At 32.6% G+C, this 25,745-nt stretch overlaps 3 protein-coding genes and 1 pseudogene across 6 annotated transcripts; 3 read left to right on the forward strand and 1 right to left on the reverse strand.

Moving 5' to 3' along the window:
• Positions 1-2,402: 2,402 nt before the first annotated feature.
• On the forward strand, positions 2,403-5,205 carry LOC125868079 (loganic acid O-methyltransferase-like; annotated as a pseudogene).
• A 2,271-nt stretch (positions 5,206-7,476) lies between these two features.
• Positions 7,477-13,467, forward strand: LOC125867284 (aspartokinase 2, chloroplastic-like). Of its 2 annotated transcripts, none has more exons than XM_049547720.1 (14): positions 7,477-7,702; positions 8,407-8,948; positions 9,026-9,108; positions 9,210-9,250; positions 9,884-10,038; positions 10,529-10,678; positions 10,776-10,871; positions 11,206-11,322; positions 11,621-11,740; positions 11,828-11,920; positions 12,139-12,255; positions 12,461-12,577; positions 12,955-13,017; positions 13,130-13,467. In XM_049547720.1, exons 2-14 carry the CDS (start codon positions 8,565-8,567, stop codon positions 13,292-13,294), a joined length of 1,701 nt encoding a protein of 566 aa, XP_049403677.1. In that variant the 5' UTR covers positions 7,477-7,702; positions 8,407-8,564; the 3' UTR covers positions 13,295-13,467. The 2 variants fall into 2 exon arrangements, with proteins under 2 accessions (XP_049403677.1, XP_049403676.1); XM_049547719.1 differs by having other exon boundaries at positions 7,483-7,702; positions 12,139-12,261.
• A 587-nt stretch (positions 13,468-14,054) lies between these two features.
• On the reverse strand, positions 14,055-18,570 carry LOC125868195 (uncharacterized). Its single transcript, XM_049548823.1, has 7 exons — positions 17,885-18,570; positions 16,123-16,209; positions 15,972-16,016; positions 15,778-15,873; positions 15,557-15,658; positions 14,448-14,602; positions 14,055-14,359 (listed from the first exon to the last, which is right to left on the reverse strand). Exons 1-7 carry the CDS (start codon positions 18,461-18,463, stop codon positions 14,278-14,280), a joined length of 1,146 nt encoding a protein of 381 aa, XP_049404780.1. The 5' UTR covers positions 18,464-18,570; the 3' UTR covers positions 14,055-14,277.
• A 2,266-nt stretch (positions 18,571-20,836) lies between these two features.
• LOC125867548 (sec14 cytosolic factor-like) lies at positions 20,837-24,791 on the forward strand. 3 transcript variants are annotated; one of them, XM_049548090.1, is made up of 7 exons: positions 20,837-21,005; positions 21,241-21,345; positions 21,415-21,496; positions 22,567-22,603; positions 23,313-23,430; positions 24,145-24,255; positions 24,343-24,791. In XM_049548090.1, exons 1-7 carry the CDS (start codon positions 20,934-20,936, stop codon positions 24,469-24,471), a joined length of 654 nt encoding a protein of 217 aa, XP_049404047.1. In that variant the 5' UTR covers positions 20,837-20,933; the 3' UTR covers positions 24,472-24,791. The 3 variants fall into 3 exon arrangements, with proteins under 3 accessions (XP_049404047.1, XP_049404048.1, XP_049404046.1); XM_049548089.1 differs by having other exon boundaries at positions 20,847-21,005; positions 21,241-21,496; positions 24,343-24,783; XM_049548091.1 differs by lacking the exon at positions 24,145-24,255 and having other exon boundaries at positions 20,838-21,005; positions 21,241-21,496.
• The last annotated feature ends 954 nt before the right edge of the window (positions 24,792-25,745 follow it).

Raw genomic sequence — 25,745 nt, forward strand, 5'->3', positions numbered from 1 at the left:
TTTCATAGATCATGGGCGTCCGTTACGACCTTATTAATGGCGCGAGTTGGTCCCGAGGGGCAAACAAACACATTTTCAGGTTCAAATGAGCCCCAAAACGGGAAAAATCAAATTTATTGATTTTCGTGTGTATTAGTCCATGGATTTGGCGCCTTTGGGCACCAAATTTTTTTTTTTTGAAAAAACTATATGAGGACCTCCATAATGAATAAGGGAAGCAATGCGTATAATCCCGCCATTTTTTACGCATATTTTTGCATTTACGAGCCAACTTTTAGAAATTACCCAACTTTCACCATTTTTCGTGTGTATTATAGCCTATGGATCTGGCGCCTATGGGCACCCAAAAAAATTTCTATATGAGGACCTCCATAGTGAGTTGGGGAAGCATTATGCATAGTCCCGCCGTTTTTTTCACGCATACTTTCACATTTACAAGTCAACTTTTTAGAATTATCCAACGTTCGTCGTTTTTCGTGTGTATAAGCACATGGATCTGGCGCCTTTGGGTCCACTGAATTTTTTTTCTGAAAAAACTATATGAGGACCTCTGTAATGAGTTGGAGAAGCATTACGTATAGTCTCGCCATTTTTTCATGCATATTTTCGCATTTACGAGCCAATTTTTAGAAATTATCCGACTTTCACCGTTTTTCGTGTGTTTTAGCCCATGGATCTGGCGCCTTTGGGGCACCCGGAATTTTTTTTTGAAAAAACTATATGAGGACCTCTGTAATGAGTTGTGGAAGCATTACATATAGTCTCTCCATTTTTTTCATGCATATTTTCGCATTTATGAGCCAACTTTTAGAAATTACCCGACTTTCACCGTTTTTCATGTGTATTAGCCCACAAATCATGCGCTTTTGAACACACAATTATTTTCTCAAAAATCTATATGATATTTCATAATCGAGCTAGAAAAACACTAAGTGAATGTTATCCTAATGAAATAACACATAGTTTAATTTAGTATAGCATTGATTCCCGACGTACGAGACTTCATGATAGGGGTGTACAAAATCGAACCAAATCGCAAATTGAGTCAAATCAAAAAAAAAATTGACTAGTGGTTTGGTTACTTGGTTTGGTATTGGAAAAAAAAAAACCCGACTATATTTGAGTTGGTTTGGTTTTAACTAAAAAAAATCAACCCGAGACCAAACCAACCCGACATTATATATGTAATTTTAAAATTTTATTTTATACATAAAAATATTTACTTTGATATAATTTTAAAATATTTCTTATACTATTTCATAGTTTTTTATCTTTTAATATATTATTTCAAGTTTAAAACTTAGAATTCGGAATGGTCCAATAAAGATTATAGTTCATAGATGTTGATAATTATAATAAAACTTAAATCAAAATCAAATTATTACTAATGCAAAAAGAAAATCAATTCAACTCTAAGAATGACAATAATATTGAATATTTGTTCTTTAGTTTTACATTGGTTTAGACAATTAAAATATATAATCTAATTTTAATTTTCCTTAAATATTTAGTAATGTAACTAATACTTACTCTTATTTTAGCATGATTTAGTACTTTTAAATTATGATCATTTTCATTATGACTTTGCAATATTTATTTTATATGATGATTTCATTATTATTTTTTATTGAATATTTTAGTGTCATCAATACTCATCTCATATTTTGTGTTATTTTCTTAAGAAACACCTTAGATAATTATATTTTGGCTGGATTAAAAAAATATTTGGAGCACAAGTTAATTATATGTTTGTATGCAAACTTTACCGAAAAAATCCTAGGTTTATTAGTTTGGTTTGATTTATAAATTTAAAAATTCGACACAATGATTTGGTTTGGTATTTGAAAAACCACCAACCCAAGGTTGAAAAACTCAAAAAAATTCGAATTTTATTAGTTTGATTTGGTTTATAAATTTAATATTTTTACACAAATAGTTTAATTTGATATTTGAAAAACCCGAACCAACCCGGTCATGTATACCCCTACTTCATGATTAATGACTACTTGAAAAATAATTATTTTTAAATTTTATCTATTTCATAATGATGATATTATGACCCGTCATTTAAGACGTTTAGTTGGACTCAAAATAATCTTAATACTAATGCTATTCGTTTTCAAATCAAGTTTACACGATTTTCCTCAAAAGATCTTTCGATATTAAAAAAACTTATACACAAGTAGCTTCTTATTTTTATCAATTTTTAAGCCTAACATTATGCCTTTCTTTCATCCCTAAATATACCATTCACATATGTCCAACTTGTCTTAGCTAGCAAATTTGTCTTTTAATGTGATATATATATTCTAATGAAATAAATTATTAGAAAGTTTATTTGTCTTTTTTCTACTTATTTACAACTATATATATAAGTTTAATTTATTAGAACTTCAAATCTGTTAACATTCTAAAAAAATTAAGAGAGAAAGTGGAAGAATAGATTTTTAAAAATGCCAAAATCTTTACCTATGAATGGTGGTAATGGTGTTTACAGCTATAGCAAAAACTCCCAATTACAGGTACTTAGAATTCAATATTTATTGAAATTTTAATATTTGGTGAATTTTAGTGATTTATAACATAAATATTTATACTATATATTAAAAATGTTAAGTTCAGTTGAACGTTGTGAATTCATGCTTCATTTGTTGAGATGTATATCAAATAAATGAAAGTGTGTTTTCTCTAAACTAGGGTTGTTTGTTTTGAAGATAAGTATATGTTGGAATTAGTTATGTTAAGATTAGTTATTATAGTATTATTTCTTATTGATTGTTTAGTTAATTTGTTATATTAAAAACAACATACATTACATAATTTCTATGAAGTTAATGTTTACAAAAATACCATCTACCTTATTTAGTGGAAAAAAGGTTTGAGGGACCTCAAGTGTGTTTTTATCATTTGAATGATTTTATTTCTGAATAACTAATTCCGGTGTTATTATTCCAACTCTGACACGAATAACTTATTCTAGTACTTTTTTTTTTCTTAACCGGATAATATTATTAGCGAAGAAGCTTAAGTAACATTACAAAATAAGAGAATAGTACATTGTTCCATTGGTTGCTATCAAATTACTATTATGAGTCAAAATTTTCATTGTAAATGTGTAGTTCCTAGTATATCTGTCTAAATTACCTCATTTGCGAACATCGGAGGAACTGACAAAATTATTATGCAATCAAATAATTGCTTCTATGCGAGAGTTTTGAATCTACCAATTGTTGTCCATGATTAGTAACAAAAAAAGGGGATACACAATACTAATTTTTATCCCAGGACATTTATGCCCGGACAATAAAATGGTCACACACTTAAATAGGACAAACAAACAAACAAGCCAAAAACTTAAACATATTATTAACATGGATTTAGGAAAATCATTTGATTATATGTATCATTAAGAGACTTCCAATTTTTATTTTATTTTTTGTAATTATGAAAATTGAAGCATTTTACTTATCATTTCTACTTTGCAGAAAGAAGGCTCAGATGTTATGATGGGAATGATTAAAGATGCAATTACTGAAAAAATGGATATCAAAAGCCTATCATCTAATAATTCAAATATTGCATCATTTCATATTGTTGACTTTGGATGTTCGATTGGACCAAACACTTTCTTAACAATGCAACATATTATCGAAACAATAACACATAAACACCAAACTCAACATAAACACAACCAAATTAGTCCTGAATTTCAAGTATTCTTCAATGATCATGTCACAAATGACTTCAATACTCTATTTAAAGCCTTACCTCTTGAAAGGCGACAGGAGTTCCCGGCTCTTTCTATGGACATTTGTTCCCCTCAAACTCAATCCATTTCGCGTACTCATCTTATTCACTCCAATGGCTATCTAAGACGCCAAAGGAGTTGATGGATGAGAAATCACGCTCGTGGAATAAGGGGAAAATTCATTATATAGGTGCCTCAGAGGATGTAACAAGTGTCTATATCGCGCAATTTGAGAAGGACATGGAAATGTTCTTGAATGCAAGAGCTAAAGAGATTGTGGAAAATGGAATGATTGTGATGATTTTACCAGGAATTCATAGTCTTATTGTTAGATAATGTCCTCAAGTTCTTTGAATCTAGTCTTATTGATATGATCAATAAGGTAAGTAAATGGACTATCTACTTTTTTATTTGTTATAACAGTAAAGTACTTATATATAAAAATATTTTGTATACATATATTAAAGTAACTTATCTATGTGTGCATTCCTAAGAAAATAGAAATGATTGGAAGGCCAAATTTCTAGCATCGTTCAAGACTTATTATTTCTTCTGTCCCGTTTTAAGTGTCCTTTTAGCCCTCAAGAAAATGTCTTTAGAGAATGAAGGCAAAATTTTATTTTGTTTTATTAATTAAAGATGTCAAAAGTGATAAACAATACTCACGTTTTTCATTATACTATCATTTACTAATCAAGAAATAAATAAGGGTAGTTCATTGTTTTCTTAATGAGTGTGTTCAAACCTTAGACAACACTTAAAATGGGATAGAGAGAGTATTAGCTTATTAAAAGAAAAAATTTCAATTTATTTGATACATTTTCTTTTTAAATCTATTCTATAAAAAAAAAGGGTCACACTTCTATATTTAGGAATAATTCTAACTTAAAAATTTATTCTTAATAAGACGTTTATAGAGCCACACAAATTTTTAAGGTTAATTTATTATAGACCACAAGTTTTTTTTTTTTTTAAAAAAAACTTCTTAAATCATGTGGACAATTGAATAATATTACATAAATTGAGACAGATGGAATAACTTTTTTTCCCCTCTAAAGTTAGTATTGTTACATAAATTGGAATTGAACATTCTTTCATTTGCATTAATGTAGGGAATTTTCGAAGAAGGTTTAGTGGACTCATTCAATGTGCCATTATATGTAGCCTCTCCTAAAGACATGACTAAAGTAATAAATAAAAGTGGCAATTTTAGCATAGAGAAAATGGAAATAATAGAATCCCAACCAATTTTGGTTGAGGCTGATGCAAAGAGTTTAATAATTCACTTAAGGACTACTTTAGAAGGAATATTCACTAAACACTTTGGAATTGAAATTGTTGATGAAATGTTTGCAAGGACTATGAACAAATGTGTTGAAATTTCATCATGGATGAAAGTTGAGTACAAGAAAGCAAGCCAATTGTTTGTTGTTTTGAAACGTAAAATAAATTAGCCTACTCATATCCCGCTCCCAACAGATGAGACCGTTCTTCTATGTCATCCAGATTTGGATTGTAAATAAAGCGCTCATATCGTTCCTAATTTGGGTCGTGACATATATGTCATTGGATGATTATATTATGTTATTGTGAGATTTGAAATTATATTATGATGTGGCAAATTAAATGGACATATAATTTTTAAATTATGTTTTAGAAAAAGAGTATTGAAATATCAAGTAAAGATGTCTATTTATTTATTGATGGAATTAAAATGTCTATTGATTAACTTAAAGAGTCATCTATGCATTTTGCTAATATCTAAGGATGTATTATTGATGTGTATGTAAGTTCACTATCAATAAATTTGTACCATTCATGTTAATTAATTAATTATTGATAGAAATAAGTTATTTCAAATAATGTTAGAAGTTTGCTCCTAGAATACATGTAGCCACTAAAAAAATAAATCAGGAAATACACAAAACTTTGTTGCTATTCATGGTAGTAGATATTTAATAATTATAATATGGTAGTACGTAGTGTAACTTACATTATACATCGTATTAATTATTAGTTTAGTATTTTATAAAATTATGAGTCAGAATCTTATTTCTCGAAAGAGAAGAAAGGAGCATGTTTTTGTATAAGTTTGGACAATTAAAAGCATTTATATACATAAGAAACTTTTTTTTTTCAATAATTGTTCACCTAAGTATTAAAAGATCAGTTTGACAATTATAATATGAGATTCCTAAGTTCGACATGTTCACGTTTTGAAAGATATTTCTCAAGTTATATTCTATCACACTTGCATATTTTATGTTATTTTATATTTTTCTATTCTTTACCTTCGTATGATCATTACCTAGGTTTGTTCTGGACTATTTAATTTTTTTTGAAAAAGAAAAATCGAATGTATAACCAAACAATATTTATTTAAAATTTAAAAAAATTGGACAAATTACAGGAGGAAAAATAATAATTTGGATACAAACATCAATCCATCAATTTTATAAAGAGATAATAGAGGGACAAAATGGCCCCTTAGGTAAAACGCCCATCAAAAAAATGAGGAAGAAAATGACTTGTAGATGTTTTTTCCACCACATTTATTGATAAAAAAAAAAAGGGAAAATGGTATGAAATAACAAAATATTAATTCAAATTAAATGTTATAGCTATAGTTTATTTTAATTGTAATTCGCAGCAAATATTCTCTTTTTTTGCCATCTAATTCGATATACAATTAGCCATTTTATATATTTCGGTATAAAATGCGTTTTTGTTTATATAAAACGAGAGAAAAGTGTATATACAAATGCAAATACATATATTTTTGTCCTATACACTTATAATTATACAAATACAGATCTTATTATACAAATTACAATGTATAAATGAATTTATACAAAACTGAACAATTTGTATAAAATTAAATGTTTGTAGCGAATTATACAAATTAAAAGCTCCATAGCAAACATGAAATTTGCTATAAAGCGCAATTATGCAAACTATAACTATAACATACATATTTGATTTTTATATTTGCTATATGTGAAAGTTACTCTAAAAAAATGGTCATTAATAATGCCAGAATGTCTATATTTGAATTTGAATGGATTATTTGATTTTTAAAATATTAAATTTTGAAGAACAAAAAAGAAAAAGAAATAAGAAAAATAATTAAAAATAAGATATAAAATGTCATATGGAATATGCTTATTTGCCCGACTTTGTAGTTTCTACACACTACTATTTTGTTTAGATGGTTGTTAAAAGTATTGTTTTATGTCTTATTATATTGTATTGTATCGTATTATATTGTTTTAATAAGATCATATCGTTTTTTAGTGTTACATAATGTCATATATTCATAATTTGGATAATAAGTCTATAAGAAATTGTAGGGTACATGGTAGAACTACTGTGAAAATGTAGAGTAAATAATAAAATAGAAATTATTAAAAAATAAGTAAAGACAAAATGAGAAGAAAATATTAAGGTAACGATGCGATCGTTACACAAAATGTATCTTTTCATCATTACCTAACAATGAATTTAAATGATACGATATAATAAAATTTAAATAAAAATCAAAATAATTTTAATTTCAATTTTTCACGGGATATGTTTAAAGCCACACAATTAATAAAACTTCGGTAAATTTGAGATTAGAATCACAAGATTGATTTTTTTTACATTTTAAAACTCGATACTGAGTCAAACTAAACCATTTTTTTAAACGGAGGAGTAGTATACCATATCAAAATTAATGATCAAATTATAAAAGAAAAACAACAAAAACCTAAGCCACCAAACCTGTAGCCACGTCCCTGCCGAGCTTCTCCTCTCTTAGCTGCTTTAAGAATTTGTGATTTAACGACCCTTTTCTCTTCTCCCAATTGGGTTTTCGACACCATTAACAGAATTTCAAGAAATAGTGTAAATTGCCCTCAAAAGATTTGGTTTCAGAAGGCAGTTTTGAACCTGAAAAATCCGATTTTGAATCAGGTAAGCCAAATGGGTTTTTTTTAAAAAAAATTGTTTTTGATCATGAAATGAATGATATTTATAAGAAATGTTGCGTTTTTATGTATTGCTGTTATTTTGTTGATTTTGCATGCTTATTTTCAGCTATAATGGGATTTGGGGTTCTTTTTATTAGTCTTGTAAATGATTGTGAATTGAGTTTTTATGAGCTTTTGGGATTCTAATATGTGTTATATTCATCTAATGGAATTTGGGGTTCTTTCAATAATGTTACTGAACAATGTGATGAAGGTTTTATGGTCTTTTGGGAGCAATACTATTGATGTTGCTTTCGTTTTGGGAGAAATGTTATATATATTGTTGATTTCGAGATTCTTGTATTCGTTAAATTGTTGATCTTATTGTAAAGTTTTAAACTTTGATGATACTACATTTCAGTATCACATAAAAATCTTATTTTTAGTACTTATTACTAATGTATAGTTGGATTTGTTATCAATACTATGACTGAGTTTACTGTAGGAAGATTTCCATATGGAAGGTGTATGTGAAAGCTCGTCTAATGTATACGTTAAATCAGCTTCTTATTTACCGTGTACTGTCAAATACGGTTGTTTAAAGTTAAGTGGGACGTTGGAGTATTGTTTCTATAAATGGGAGGTCTAGTGTGTTGTTTTATTATGCTTGTGTTTGAAGTAGGCTCATTTTTTTGCTGGATTGTGCAGGATTGCTTGATTGTTGGAGTATATTTTCAGCAGGGGGAGCTAATTAGCTAAGTTAATTGGCTCTCTCTGCTTTCTGCAAAACCCGAGTCACTTCATTCGTCGAAAGAACTTTATTGTCATTTATATCCATTTTTTGGAGCTTCCTTAGCTGATTTATTATGGCAACATTGTCACATTTTTGTGGGGTTAAAACTCCCTACCCTTCTGTACTCAAAAGAAGCGTGCATTTCCCACAACTTGATTTTGTGGGTACTGTCCCCTTTGTTTCTGCGCCAAGTAAATCTGTGAAGGCTTCTTGTTGTGAAAGAGTGCAGAAACTGGTATGTAAAGCACAAGCAGCTAATGTTAATCCTAAAGAGACCAAGAATGAATCTTTTGGTGAGGTTCCTGATGAATTGACCTGTGTTATGAAGTTTGGTGGTTCATCAGTAGCCTCAGCCGAAAGAATGAGAGAAGTAGCTGATCTTATTCTTAGCTTTCCAGAAGAGAGACCTGTTATTGTTCTCTCTGCAATGGGAAAGACAACAAACAACCTTTTGCTGGTACTGTTTCAAAACCATTTTAAAGGAGCTTTGAGCATTTACAATGCGTCTTATTTGTATGCATATATGTATTTCAGGCTGGTGAAAAGGCTCAGAGTTGTGGTGTTTCCAATGTTTCTGATCTGCAAGAGCTGGCTTTTATAAAGGAGCTCCATCTTAGGTGAAGATGAGAGCCTCTATTGCGAGGGTTATTTTGTTTCCAAGATCATTATTCATCTATTTGATCTATTCTAATTCCTCATTTTTATGTCCCTCACACAGGACAATAGACGATCTTGGAGTAGAGAGTTCTACCATTTCAAGTGAGTAATTAGCTGGAGCTCCAGTGTCATGTTTGTTTTGTTCCCCTTTGGAAAAAAAGAAGTGTTACACTTGATTTTCCAAGGTTCTCGCATTTTGTTGCCCTTGTAAATGTTAGGAGCAACATGGACTTTGAGAATTCATATGCTGATCCCAACTTTCTTGGGATTGAGGTGTAGTTGTTTGTAAATGTTAGAATGCTAAATTCTTCTGAACTTTATTGTTTAAGCCTCCATGATCTCTATTATCCAAAGAACTCTAAAATTACCCTCCTAAAGCTACAATGCTCTATAGTAAAAGTGTATCTAAATGTATGAGTGTCGTGTATCATTGAAATTGTTTAAGGTCTACATAGTGTTTCTAAACACTTACAGAATAAATTAAAATCCAACTGTTGTATGCCCCTCGGTTCAGAATTGTAATGATGTAACCTTTCTAGAGAAATAAATTCAACTACTATGATGAATAAATGCTTTCAGCAACATATTTAATGACCTTTTAATGTTTTACGAGTACTTTATTGTTTGCATCCATGGGATCTTCTATCTGTTGCTGGTATGATACCTGATTATTCTCAGAAGTAGTTTTCAAACATGTCTATTTGATTGCCATATCTTATTGGAAAAAAATTGCAGAGCATCTACTCGAACTGGAACAACTTTTGAATGGAATTGCTTTGATGAAAGAGTTGACTCCACGAGCAAGGGACTACTTGGTGTCCTTTGGAGAGTGTATGTCCACAAGAATATTTACCGCATATCTGAATAAACTTGGTGTCAAATCCCGCCAAGTATGTATATTTTTCAATTATGCCATTTTCAGAGTTCCCAAACTTCTAATATGCAATAAACTGAGTATAACTATTTTCCTGGAGTTCATTAAAATATTGCGTTCTCTGGCTCTTGATATCCACGGATTATGTTGCCAAAGTTATTAATTTGAAAACAAAGCAACGAAAGCTTAAAGTGGTTACTTGAAACATCAGAGAGCTGGAGAAATTCTCCAGGCGATTCCAGCCTTATGTAGTAATTATTAGTTTGCTCTCTTAATCTGGTAACTACATACATTTAACTCAATGCATCTTATTGGTCGTTTCAGAACGTTGACCATTTATCACATGCACCTGCAAGTGATAACTGGTCAAGGTTCTGAAAACAGTATCATGCTGATCCTGCCTTTACAGGACTGCTGACTACGTTGTTCCTTGTTTAGATCTTGTTTTCTTGTTGGCATCTCTTGTATTAAAATACCAAGTATCTTCTTTTGGGTTTCCTCTGCAGTATGATGCATTTGAGATGGGTATTATAACTACTGATGATTTCACTAATGCGGATATATTGGAAGCAACTTATCCTGCTGTTGCAAAGAGATTAACTGGTGATTGGATGAGTAATCCTGCAATCCCTATTGTCACTGGGTTTCTTGGGAAGGTGCTTCTTTTTAAACTTCTTCATGCATTTTTTGTTGGTTGCTTTTCCCTAGAGTTTGCAGTTCCTGAATGACAATGTTGTGTGTATCCGATTGAAGGGTTGGAGGACTTGTGCTGTGACTACACTAGGTAGGGGTGGTAGTGACTTGACTGCTACAACAATCGGTAAAGCATTGGGATTACGTGAAATTCAGGTTTACTACTTGGTCACTGAATCTTGAATACACTGTTTTTATTAATTGCTGTCAATGTGATAGAATAAGGGGAGCCTTGACATAACTGGTAAAGTTGTTGCCATGTGACCAAGCCTCTTGCAGAAATGCAAGGTAATGTTGCATACAATAGACCCTTGCAGTTTGGCCCTTACCCGGACCCCGTGCATAGCGAGAGCTGAGTTCACTGGGATGCTGTCAATGTGCTAGAATACGTCTTTAATTGCACTCATCCTTGTATAAGCACAAGAGGTGCTATCAAGCAAGTGTGATATTACTGCCTAGAATCTGAATCTCTTTGTCATATTACTGACAGGTCTGGAAGGATGTTGACGGTGTTTTGACATGTGATCCCAACATATATCCACGTGCTGAGACTGTGCCATATCTAACTTTTGATGAGGCAGCTGAACTTGCATACTTTGGCGCACAGGTATTGTTAGCTATTTCAGAAATTAGTTGATCCTGGATATGCCACTTGTAGCGTCTTAGTGATTTTAGTTTCCTAATTACCTATACCAACAGAATAGTACTATTTACTCCTTTGGACGAGTTAGTCAAGAAATTTTTCTGAAGATTCTCTTTTTTGGAGGTGAATTTATGGAAAGTCAATCCATTTTGGACAACCTAAAATGGAGATCTGATGACATGAAATTGGCAGTTTTAAGAGTGTATTTAGGATAGTTATGCTGCTACCCTTATACTTTTGGCTTCTGAAAATGTTTCTACAGGTCCTTCATCCACAGTCCATGAGGCCTGCTAGAGAGGGTGATATTCCTGTTAGGGTTAAAAACTCGTATAATCCTAAAGCTCCTGGCACTCTCATCGTTAAAACAAGAGATATGAGTAAGGTGAGAGCTTCTTCATTTTTCACTATATCATTTAGCTGCAGAAATAATGAAAAACTAACTTGATTTTGTTTCCTCCATGCTTTGCAGGCGGTACTTACAAGTATTGTTCTTAAACGAAATGTAACCATGTTGGATATCGCGAGTACCCGTATGCTTGGTCAATTTGGCTTCCTTGCAAAGGTAGTAGTTGCCAAATAACCTTTTACTCCCTCCGTTTCAATTTGTTTGTCTTACTTCCAATATGTACATTCTACTGTCTACATATCTTTAGTTTAAGATCATAAGATTCAAATGTTTTTTACTCAACTCCATGCCAAGTCAAAATCATGCAAACAAATTGAAATGGAGGGAGTATTACTTTGCCCTGAAGTCAAGAATTTAATGTAGTTCCTGTTCAGGTTTTCTCCATCTTTGAAGACTTAGGGATATCTGTTGATGTCGTTGCGACAAGTGAAGTTAGTATTTCCTTGACATTGGACCCATCAAAACTTTGGAGCAGAGAACTAATTCAACAGGCAAGCGTATGATTATCTTCTTAATTTCTACACGACTTCAATAAATTTCAACTTTCCCATTCAATCTATCTTCAAGTGGTCACTACCAGTTTTCGAATCGGCTCAACTCATATATGCTCATATGTTCCATACATAATTTTATTTGTTCATTTTAAGATGCCTTTCAGTGGTGCATTGTAACATTTTCAATTACCAAATCGTACAGGAGCTTGATAACGTTGTAGAAGAACTTGAGAAAATTGCAGTTGTGAAGCTACTTCAAAACAGATCAATCATCTCTTTGATTGGGAACGTCCAGAGGTCCTCGTTGATTTTGGAAAAGGTGCTTATTACTGAACTTTTATAATGGTCGTAGACATTCATTTAGTGACCAACAGATTTCCATTTGTTTATTTTTCTAGAACTTTTACTCAATGTACTACTGTCTTAAGGCTCACTCAACGTAGTTATACTGTAGCTCTTTTCCGACTCCTGAGTTGTGTCTCTTTGTGTGATTTATTAACCAGAGTTCCTGGCCCACCTCACAGCCCACGTACTCAGTGTCTCATTCTATCAATTGTATATTCTTCTACGTGTTCAGTGTTCGGAATGCTGTTGCATGACACTAGCATGCAAGTTTCTTTTGTGTTGACATCATTATCATCTTCTAACTGTGTCTGCTTTACTGACTGTAATTTTTGTTTGTGCGTTGAACCATAGGCTTTCCACGTTATGCGTACCAATGGTGTCAACGTTCAGATGATCTCTCAAGGTGCATCAAAGGTAATCTACCCTCTCTTGTATTCACAGCTACTATACGTCAATCATGCCTACTGGAGAAAGTTTGTTAGTGCTATAACATACAACACTCTTAACTTTTGTGTCCGATGCACAGGTTAATATCTCATTGATAGTAAACGACAGTGAAGCGGAACAATGTGTAAGGGCTCTCCACCATTCCTTCTTCGAGAGTGATCTTTCTGAACTAGTCTGGGAAAGTCGATCTGGAAATGGCTATGCTACTACTACTACTACTCCCTTGTCCACGTTGTCCAATTAAGTTTCCTTCGGTTTCTCCTTCGTATGATTGTTCTTTCCAATAATATTTTCGAGGAAATGAACGAAATTTTGCTAGTACTTTTTTGGGGTGTGGGTGCAGTTTCGTCGTTGTAACATTTATCACTTGTAGCAAGAAGACACATTTTATGATCTATCTAAGCTACCTTTATTATATCTCTAATGGAGCAAATTTACTTTACAATGCCAAGGAGAATGTACACAAGTTCTCCAAAATGATCTACTCATTTTGTTTATCCAACTTTAGTTATCTTAATATCACAAGTTAATCCAATAATTCCCCCCGTTGCTATTATACTTTTAAGAATTTGTACATATAATGATACTAATTTCTCATCATATGCAATTGGATGTGCAAGTCAAATCATTTCATATAAGTTTTTAAAATATCATATCCTATTTTTAAAACATAACAAATAAAAATTATAGAATGAAGTGATAGTGACTAACTTGGGATTTTACATGTTTTTGTTCTTTTGATAAACTATTTTAGGATTTGATATCTTTTAGTGTATTATTTGTTACAATTTCTTGGTTTTAACAAACAAATCAACACATCCCGTGTACTCCCAAAAATGAGTATATGAAGGTAGGGGTAAGACAATGTACACACTATCCTCGCCAGACAAAGGATCTCTTTAGCAAGGACTTGTTGATTATTGACTAGGGTCCATTGTGAAATGGGAGAATACTGGAAAACCAAGAAGAGAATGGTAAAATTAAAATATGAAAGACTCACCAGCTCAACAAGAAGATTATTATAAATAATAACAAAAGTTTCACAGAAACAAGAGTTTGAAGCAAAATCTCTCTTCAAACTAGAACGAACTCAACTAACGTAAATGAGGATTCCCAAATCTCACCAAGCAAAATGTAATGCTGGAGGAATACGCGACTACCTTTAAGGTTCTCTGTCTCTCACATTTGAGCCAAAATTAGAACCTTTAGGGGTGCTATATCGCAAATCTACAACAGCATTTCTGCAATCTGGATAGCATTAAGGGCGGCTCCCTTGCGTATTTGATCACCACAAACAAAGATGTCCAGCCTATATAAAAAGAAGTCATTAGCTCTGGGGTCCTGGAAAGGAAGTAAAGCATTTAGAGATAACATCTGCATATAAACCAAATTCTTACCCATAATCTCCATCTTGGGAAACATCACGTCGTACTCTCCCAACTGCAACATCGTCTTTATTGGAAACTTCAAGTGGGGTTGGGAATCTATTACTTGCACGGTCATCGACTACAACTATACCTGGTGCATTTTTAAGAATATCCCTTGCAGTATTCTGCACAGTTAGAAAAAAAGCTTAAAGCAATTTACATTGGAGGTTATGGGAAAGTAAGAATGCTTATAACATCTCTTGATATGTGATTTTTTTTGTTTTTTTGAGAAGCCACAAAGAACATACTTAATTGAAACCTTAAAAAGCTTTTGCTAGAAGCTAAATGGGTTAAATGATCGTGGAAACTTGTCAATGTCGGTGTTAAACTTTGTAATACTGTAGCGCACAAACATCTCCAAGATCCACCTATACTAGTAAAAAAGGAGTCATGATGTCTCTTATTTTCATCTTTCTTTACCATGAGTGACTCTACAAAGCAGAAAATTGGCAGAATTTTCTGACTGCAGGATTTCTCATGGTTACGTTATGTTAACACAAGATTATAGTAAAGATAAAATTTATGGTTTCATAAAGTAGCTTTAGCTGTCCCATGACATCACTCAATTGTGAGGATTGAACTCATCAAATGGATGCTTCTAGCAAATAAGCCAAATTCCAATACATTTCACAATATCCCCCATTTGACAAACTTTGCTATTTGTGGCAACTTACTATGCAAGGACTTCAAATATCACTGTGGTCCAACACCACTAGAATGCACAAACAAAAATATGATGTGCTGAATGGGACTGTTGGATATGATTAATTTCTTTTTTGATAAAGAACTGTGGGATATGATTATTAAAGCAACAATTTTAATCTTCATGTCATTACTAATTGATAGTACATCTTTTTCTTTGCACTGCAGCCTGAGCTACATGAACCTGGACCTTTTGGCTAATTGGATCTACGTTATTACAACTTTTACGCATTTCAGAACAAAATAAACATAAGTTCAATGTCTTAAAAAAACTGAAGTTAGAAAGGAATCACTTTGTATAAAAAAACAAAGGAATCATTTGTCAGGACAGGAAGAAAAATTAACAAAGGATTTGCTGTAAGTTTAGCAAAGGCTACCTCATCGAGGGGATTCTCAAATTGAAGATTCACGCTCTCAGCATGTGCACGCATAACAGGAACACGTATACATGTTGCAGTAACCTTGACATCCTTGTCACTCTGATAACAAGCAGAATGGGTGGGTTAGTAGTTGGTACAATAGATGCGCAATTATTTTATTGTTGTCTCTAGGATCAGGCATGAGTATTGAGTACCAAGGTTTTAACAAGCATACTTACCCATATTTTTCTTGTTTCTTTGACCAGCTTCATTTCCTCTTCATTATATCCGTTGGGTTGAATAGGTGCATTATGTGAGAAAAGATTAAAAGCATACTGCATAATTTTGTAAAAGAAACAATCAGATGGCACTGCATTCATCTGTTATCGAAGAAACAAACTGAGCATTGAGAAGGTAAATCACAAGACGGGACCTGCTGGTTAAAGATATTGCAGGTTGGTTCTTTTCCCTCCAGGACCTAGTAGGCAACATACAAAAATTCAAATCATTGGGAGAATTAATTAGTAGACCTAATATCACTAGATATATTAAACCATGGAAAATAGAGGAAACATAGTAAAAACCTCACGAGTCTGCTGCACCAGCTCTTCCATTGCAGCAGCACCGGCACCACTAGCTGCCTGATAAGTACTAACAACCATGCGTTTGACCTGGAAATGTGCATATCTACACAGGATGAGTAAAAGTGAACTGACTTGGTTCTTAAACTAATAATTGGTTGATCTAAACTCTGAAGGTCTGCACAACTACCACAGAGACGGATGCGTAAGTGAAATACATGTCAATGAAAGTGGAAAAGTTTTCAATGTTGAATAAGCATACACTTACCAAAAGATTTTCTCACTCAAGTCTCATGTTACAGCAGAAAAGAAAAAAAAAAGAAAAAGTGTATTATTGTGTGGTAAATTCCTTCTAAATATTCTCATCCATTTCTATCTAACAGTGCCCTCTTAGTTATTTTGAAAACTATTTCTCGCTAGAGAATTCTTTCATGGGTGAGCAGAATATAACTGTATTTAGTCTGCATTTCTGGGATCTCAATGACTAATCTACTTCATCATTGTTTTGATTATCTACACAATAAACTGCTTTTTCCATGTACGAATTCTAATGCTTTATTTTGTTATTTCTTTCTTATCCAAATCACTCATTTGCACTGTTTGTCACATGTTAAACTCTTTCTTTTCTGATTTCCATACTTGACTCTTTTCAACAAACGAAACATGAGTTGACAAGTTGGGAGAAAATTAATGACGTCCATATCAAGATTGCACTGTAAACTTTTAACAAAAGAGAGATCCTTTTGGGCTTTGCAAAGGTGCGGTCAAGTTTTCGAACAGGAAAATCAATACAAAAGTATAACAGAATCAAGATACAGGTAAAACAAGTAAAATTATTGAAATCCTAAGTACCTAACAATCATCCACTTCCAATATCCACTCCATAGATAAAAGAAATTCAATCTTCTATTTTCATACAAAAATAGCCAAAGTCTAAACCTTGTGATCATCCATATGCACAACGGTGCTATAAATTGATTTCTTTTTTATAAGCAAGGAAAGAAAACTACTTTTATTCCACTTTGCAAAATATAGCCGCAAATCCCAGAAAAAATATAATTATGATGAATCCTCTAAATACAGTTGTAGATAGAGCAGGATGAATATAGAGAACTTCACATACCGACCCCAGCTAATTTGGAGTAACAATTACCACAAGTTGTACATTGTTCACATTTTCTTTTATGATGGACCAGTGCACATCTCGACTATTCTACCATGTATCTACTACCTCCCACCAATACAGGCACCACGTAATAATACCCACCAAGGTTCAGGTAGATAGAAGAAATCACCTAGTGTTTTTTCTTTTGTTTTTTGCCTCACATTGCATGTTTTATCGTACTCTGAAGGACATGAAAGATCTAATTCTCAAATTGTACTCCAAAAAGGCATTCTCTACGCCACTACGCCAAACAAATCTCTAAACAAACTAAACACACACAAATGATCTAATTCTCAAATTAAGTGTTGTTTAAACCAACAAGTCTCCAAATTTTATAATAAAAAACAAATCTTTAGACACACAAATGTTATAAACAGTAACATTTTAGACCACAAGCTCATTGTTCTTTAAACTACAACAACAACAATCCTAGTGTGATCTCAATTCCGATAGACCCTCAGCTCAAGGAAAAACAGGTCAATGCAGTTCGGGAAAAAAGACTCATTGTTAATCAAACTACGTCACATAAAATGTATCATATAAATTAACTTTTGATCTCTTAAATGTACTAGGAATAACACGAAAAAGTCGAACTCTCACTTTAGCACGACGATGGAGAGGAGTAACAGCCATCAAGCAAATAATAGTAGAGCAATTCGGATTAGCAATAAGTGCTCCCTTTCCAGAACCAAGCTTGACATGTGCCATAGCTTCAGGATTCACTTCTGGAATCACAAGAGGCACATTCTCATCCATTCGAAAAGCGGAGCTATTATCCACCACAATTGTACCCTTTTGAGCAGCCAACGGTCCAAATTTCTTACTAATCGAACCACCAGCACTAAACAATGCAATATCTATACCATCAAAACTATCCTCAGTGAGTTCTTCAACAGTATAATCTCGTTCCTCAAACTTCATCGATTTTCCAGCTGATCTTTTGCTTGCAAGGAGTTTAATAGAACGGTAAGGGAAGCTACGGTCAGATAGAACGGAGAGAAACTCTTGACCGACGGCGCCAGTAACACCGACGACGGCGACGGATGGGCCGTTTTCCTGGAGAGACATACGGACACGGAAAGGGGAAGAGATTGAGCGTGGTAGACGAATGCCGGATGCCAGAGCGGAGCCGCCATTGAGGAAATGGTTGTGACGGAGAGAAAGTGCCGGAGAGTTCATTTTTCCGGTGACGGGCGGCGGTGAATGGCGGCGGAAAATGGTTGAAGAAATGTCAGTTGAAGAAGAAGCAAAATGTAACTAATTAGGTAGGGTTTTTATTAAGAGACAAAAACTGGTTTAAAATTGGGCCAATTAAAATAAGTCAAGTAAGCAAAGGGTCATTTGCACTTTTGTTCTTATTTTGTGTTGCATTCATGTGCTTGAATCGAGCATCTTTCGGAAATAATCTTTCTATCTTAAAAGATTAATAATAAGAATCGTGTACACTAGGTCTGTTGGTTCTGTTTAGTTTTAAACTTTATCTATTTGATTTATTAGTTATCAGTTTTGTAGATATGTCAAATCGTTATAAAATTATTAAAATATTTGCTTATTGATTATCGATTGTTATTGATTTGGTTATCGATTTAACCGTCAAGATTTGACACAAAAGAAATCATTGATATTCACTTAAAGACAAGGTGAAAAATCATGCACATGAGATGACAGATTACATCTTGCCCAAAAGCAAATAGTATCACATTGTGGAATAATCAAGAGCTTGAGATAGTCAGAAATAAAAATATGAAACTTAACTCTAAGACAAGGACTTTATATACCAAATGGTATAAATATAATTATTTAATTTACTATCGGGTTATCGATTAATTGGTTAAAAAAAATCTCAAACCATTAAGAATCGTTAATTTATTAATTAAAAAAATCAAAACTTTTATTGAAACTGCTAAATCAAGAACTTTTTTTCTATTCAAATTATTAATTTTGATTCCGTTTTGAACCGTCCTACTATGCATTCAATCCCATCAAACCTCATTTATGAAATTTTATTCTTATTTTGGGTTGATATTTAATTTTTGTCCCTCAAAATAAATAACTTATTGAAATTTAAAAGTACATCTTAATAATCTCAAATAAATTGAATTGTTTTAACATCACTTTTAAGCTCATTTCACAAAATTACCATATTATATAAACTAATAGTGAAACTAAATTTTGAAATTTTAAAGTACATCTTAATAATCTCAAATAAATTGAATTGTTTTAACATCACTTTTGAGCTCATGTCACAAAATTATCATATTGTATAAACTAATAGTGAAAATAAATTTCATAACAATAATATAAAAAAGAAATAGTGAAGGGAAATTCATAAACAAACAAATCTAACTGTCATAGCCATACCTCTTCTTCTCCCCCAAGTTTCAACCATTTATTGCTACTCATGTTTTATTTTATATGATTTATTTGACTTGGCATAAAAGTATTTTAAAATTTATGGTTTAAAGTATTTTTTTAAAATTATTTGTATGATTATAAAAAACAATTTTAAAGTTAATTTTTAATTATAAAAATGAATTATTTTAGAACGGATTAAAAAGAAAATTATGTCACATAAATTAGCGGTTTCGATAATAGTTTTGATTTATTTTTTTATATCATATTATCGGTTCTTAACAAGTTAATCGACAATTTGATAATAAATTATATTTATACCATTAGGGGTCGTTTGGTTTGAAAATGAGTTATGATGGGATAAATTATGTTGGGATAAATTATGTTGGGATAAGTTATGTTGGGATTAGTTATGATGGGATAAGTTGTGTTGGGATTATTTTTTATTGAGTGTTTGGTTTGTTGTATTCAAAATAATAAATTTTAAGAACAATTTATTTGTTTACAAAAATGCCCTCCATTAATGTAAAAAGTGATATAACAAAAGGGTTGAAAGAGACATTTTTGTCATTTACCTATTTTATCCCGGGATAAGTTATCCCGGGATTACTATACCACCCCAAGTTCGGGATAACTTATCCCGGTATTAATTATTAATCCCGGGATAAGTTATCCCGAACTTGCCAACCAAACAACAAAATAAGCGGTACTATAATTTAATTCCGGGACTATTTGGTATTATCCCTCACACCAAACGACCCCTTAGTATATAAAGTCTTGACTTGTGATTTAGTTTCATACTTTTAAATATGATGTTCTCAAACTCTCGATTATTCCACAAAGTGTCAATATTTACTTTTAAGCAAAATGCAGTTGGTTAATTCATGAACATGGTTCATTGGTTGATCACCTTATTTCCAAGTGAATTTTTTTTGTGTGTGAAATCTCAACGATTAAACCAACTATCAAATCGATTATAAAATCGATAAACCAATATTTTAACAGTTCTATTACAGTTTAACTTGACTACAAATCAATAACAATAAGTTAAACGAATAAACTTTAAAATCAAACCGAATCAAACCTAACCGACTGATACACAGCCAAACTTCTAACAAGATAGTCTCTTAAACAGGTAGTTAACAGTTTTGATGGTTTAAGTTTATCAAAGGTCAACATTTTACTATCCCCTTTTGTCAACTCCTTCATCATCAGCTTTTGTACCCTTTTGTCATCTCCTCCCAATAACCTTTCTTTTTGAATTGGCAAAACAAAAAGAAAAAGCAGATAACTAAGAATGGATAGAAATCAAGAAATTGCATTGACACAAATGAGGAAATCAGTTGAAAAACTTGGATCTTCCACTGAAGTAAGAAAAAAATGAACCCCTTTATCCTCTTTTAGTGTAAAGTTCAAATCTTTGTACTGATAATCAATTCTTTTTTAAAAGCAATTGACCCCCTTTTCCCATTTTAGTGTAAAGTTCAAATCTTTGTACTGATAATCAGTTTTGATAATTTTTTTAAAAAATATGACACCCTTTTTCTTCTTTTAGTGTAAAGTTCAAATCTTTGTACTGATAATGAGTTTTTGTTTTGTTTCAGAGTTGTGGAGAGAAGACACTAATGAGGTTCTTGATTGCAAGATCAATGAACCCAGAGAAAGCTGCAAAGATGTTTTGTCAGTGGAAAAAATGGAGGGCTGAAATGGTTCCAATTGGGTACATCACTGATTCTGAAGTTGCAGATGAATTAGCAGCTGAAAAAATTTATTTGCAGGGATTATCCAAGAATGGGAACCCTGTTGTGATGGTTAAAAGTAACAAACATTTTCCTTCCAAGGATCAAGTTCAATTCAAGAGTAAATTTCTTTTCCCTTAAGAGTAAAGGTTCTTTTTTTATTCACTACATTGCATTTTTTTGTTGTTATTGTTTTTGGTTAGTCTTGTTTGTGTTTTATTGATAAGAAATATTCTGGTTGGTTGCCTCATTGATGCCTTTTTTGAGTAGCTAGCTATAAAACACTATAGATTGTTGATCTTTTTGGTGCCTTAACAATGTTCTTTCTGTTTGTGTAGTTGAATGATTGAAGAGTTGTGATAGAATTTTTTTATGAGTGGCCATACATACAACTAGCGTGACGATTTGATAGGCATTACAGAAAGACATTGAAAATATACAATAATGCAAAGTCGGTAGATCATATTCTGAGATTAGATATCATAAGTTCATAAACAAGTACTCCATCCGTTTCAATTTGTTTGTGTTACTTTTCGTTTTATTCCCTTTAAAAAAGAATGACTCTTTCCTTTTTGGGCAGCTCCTTAATCCTAACTTTCCACGTGGCATGTTTAAGACGACAAGATTAAAGGGAATTTTGGTATATTTTACATATCTAGTCAATGACTCTTTATCTTGCTTGTGTTTTCTTTTGATAAGAAATATTCTGTTTGGTTGCCTCAATGGCTGACTTTTTGAGTAGTTAGATGATTAAAGTTCTGGTTGGTTGCATCAATGGCTAATTCTTACATGCAATAAATTAATATTTACCCTCCCCAGACCCCACCTAGTGGGATTTCACTGGGTTGTTGTTGTAATAAATTAATGTTTTTAACAGTAAAAGGGATATGGAACTCTTAAATTCCGAAAAATACTTTTTTGAGTTATGAAGTAACATTGCTAAAGCACCAAAAAAGAGAAACGATCTATAGTGTTTTACCAAGTTGCAGTCTGTTAAATGATTCATTTCACTGTATCTTTTTCTCTCATATGCACCCTTATCTCTGGTAATGTAGATGAATTTTTTTGGTGGTGACTGGTAAGGGCGTTTCTTGAACGAACTCTTCTCAATTCTTACTTTGCCTTTCTGTAGGATGCTAATGATTACTCTTAATGATAAAGTTAGTATTGACACATTCAGCTCTTGTGCAGAATTTGTGGTTCATCTACTGGACAAAACAATTGCAAGGTACCATTTTCATTCAATCATGTTGCTGTTTTACCATTTGGGAAATTGTTGGGCGTTATTTCCTACTATTCTCATTTCTCAAAACTTGATAAACCGCTCAGTAGATTGTGTGTTCACGCTTATTTCGGATTGTAGATCCTTTTATGTTACTTTTATATTTTGTTGTTTTGGTCACTCTGATATCTGTCTTATTTAGTGAGGAACAAAGTAATGACAGAACTTTCTTCTCGTACTTGTCCAAGAAATATTAATAATGACAAACTGCTTATGACGTACTGATATCTAAACAAGAGGATTGGAAGGATGAACAGGTACAAGCATAGAAGAGAATAGACACTAGTTACGTCGTATATTATAGGCACTACTGTATAATGTAACCTGTCAAATTTATCTTTTGGTGTTATGAGTCCTATATTTGGTGGGGAATGGGCTGGTGGTGTCCTCACATGAACTTGAACAATTCTCCGGTCAGGGTTGAGTTAGGCCTTAGGGTCATATCTTCATCGGAGCAGAGTTTCACTGGGTTAAGAACATTGGATTATCACGTTGGATCTAGGAAATTTAGCTTGTAGTTTTCATCTGGTGAAACAATAGAGGCCTCGTCTGTGTGTGGTTGGTCACCGGTTTCATATTTTCCCTCTCCAAATATGTTTTTTGTGCTGAGAATCGTGGTTTAGTTTCTAACTTGACCTCTTTGTGCTTGTTTTAGTTCATTCAATGGTAGAGAAACAGGAAATGAGAAACTTATTGGAATTGTTGATCTCCAGGATATTACATATAGCAATGCTGATCTTCGTGGACTGATCACTGGTTTTCAGTTTTTACAGGTAGCACCTTTGCCTTTCCATAGTACGCAAACCATTAGTATAGAGACACACATAACCAGTGTTATGAGAAGATACATGATTCTTATACCACGGACAATGTTATACGTCTCTTGTCAGCTATAAGACAGTTCAAGTAGTCAAGATTAACGGCTTAGTAGAAGAACTCACTTTACTATGTATGTAGCTGCAGCTGGTATTGAACTCTCTCATCTGAGCTATAGTTGAGGCTTTGGTTTGCTTGAACTATGACACAATATTACTCGGACTCTTCAAACATATTGTCTGGTGTGTGTCTGATCTCCTAGAGCTATGCTTTTTTGGAGGATCCGACATGGTTGTGGCAGCATTTTTGGAGGGCCTGAGCAACATAGCTATGAGATGACATTGATGTAACGAATAGTTTGTATATTTTGGTCAAAACTGTTGCTCCATTTAAGCTCTTGAATCTTGATGATTTAGACAAATTAGGAGCAATCTATGTTGCTCGGACTTCCTAAAAATGATGTGGCAAACCCTCCAAAAATGTTCTCTCTTTGAAGGATCTGATGCTGACACACACCCAATGACATTTTTGAAGAGTCCGGGTAACATAGGGAGCAATAAACTGAACTAATTGATGAAGGCCTCGTTGGAATGCCGATATAATATTCTGTTCTTTATATTCAGTGTGTTATATTAATGCTAAGCTACATTTCACGCAGTTTCCTTCTGCAGGCGTACTACCCTGAACGCTTAGCTACTTGTTACCTTTTAAACATGCCACAATTCTTTGTCACCGTATGGAGATTTGTTTGTCGCTTCCTTGATAAAGCAACTCAGGAGAAGGTACGTCAATGTGCATAATAGCCCATAGGATGACAAAAATGCACGTTTAAATGTAGTCTTCATTTCTAATATCAAATCACTACACAGGTTAGGATTGTTACAAGTGAAGAACAAAAGCAAGAGTTCATCAGAGAGGTTGGTGAAGACGTCTTACCAGAGGAGTACGGAGGGCGCGCTAAACTTGTACTTCTGCAGAATGTTGTTGTGAACTACTAACACAAAGTAAAGGAATAATAGAAATGTGAAATAAGATGAAAAAGAATAGCTTCACAGACATACTAATTAGGCATAATGCATAAACAGAGACTCACGTTTGACCTCAGCTAGCAAGTAAGCACTCCAACTTTGAGAGACATTTCAATTATTGGTCTCAATTGGCAACTGAACACTCCAACTCGTCCCCATTGTCTCATGACACCCGACCCTGACGTGACATAAATTTTGGAGGTGTTTAGATATTCATTTTGTAAGTTGGAGCGTTCTGACATTGCACTCTCAAAGTTGGAGTGCTTACTTGTCAGTTGAAGTCAAGTTCAAATGTTTGTTTATGTATTATGCATATTGTTTATGTTACTAAAAATTTTACATCTTTTTTTACTTATAGTCATATAATAAAATCCAAAAATATTTCTGTGATACTCAACTAACCATAGTTCAACCTAACTCTTTCCAAGTGATTGGCTGAAATTACAATAAGGTATTCTATGAGTTTTTTTTAGTCCTATTAGACATTCTTATTCCAACAGAAAATATAGAGAAATGGTCAATGTAGGACTTGTTTAGATTAGCTAATTAAAAGTAGCTGATAAACTTTTAAAAACTAAATTTATAAATGAACAGTTACGTATTTGAATACTAGTGTTGAATTTGGTTATAAGTTGTAAGTGTGTTTACCTAAAAAACAAAGGAATTTTAAAAAAGAATGTCACATATCAAATCTTTATTTATTTATTTTAAATTTGGTCCCTCTTCCCAAGGCATCCACTATAGTCTTCATCATAAATTTAGCTCTAAAATACTACAAAAATAATTTTAATATTATAATTCAATGCAAATTAATCATACATTTCCCCATGTTTGACTGAAATGTTTTAAAACAACAGTTATATTGCTTTATCCTATAGTGAAATACTCCAACCTTTTGATTTACTTCATTATTATTTGTTTGATTGCTAGTAATAACTTAAAAAGTCAACTATGACTCAAGTATCATTAGTTGTTGGCATGTTGCAGGCAGTGAGTTCCATCATCCATGTTTTTAAGGGCCCGTTTAGACATGCGGGTATAAAATTAAATTGATTTAAAATTAAAATTTTATTTAGATATATAATTTAAAATCACAACTGTTTTTATGAAATCGTAGCCCGCTAGGGCGACCTCCTTATGCATGGACTTTATAAATTGTATTTTTCTAATAAATATGAATTCCACAAGTTGTGAAAACTATGAAAATTTTCTCAATTGTTATACAATCTTACCAAATAAGCAAA

Source organism: Solanum stenotomum, chromosome 6 (assembly GCF_019186545.1).
Source record: "Solanum stenotomum isolate F172 chromosome 6, ASM1918654v1, whole genome shotgun sequence".
Classification (NCBI taxonomy): Eukaryota; Viridiplantae; Streptophyta; class Magnoliopsida; order Solanales; family Solanaceae; genus Solanum; species Solanum stenotomum.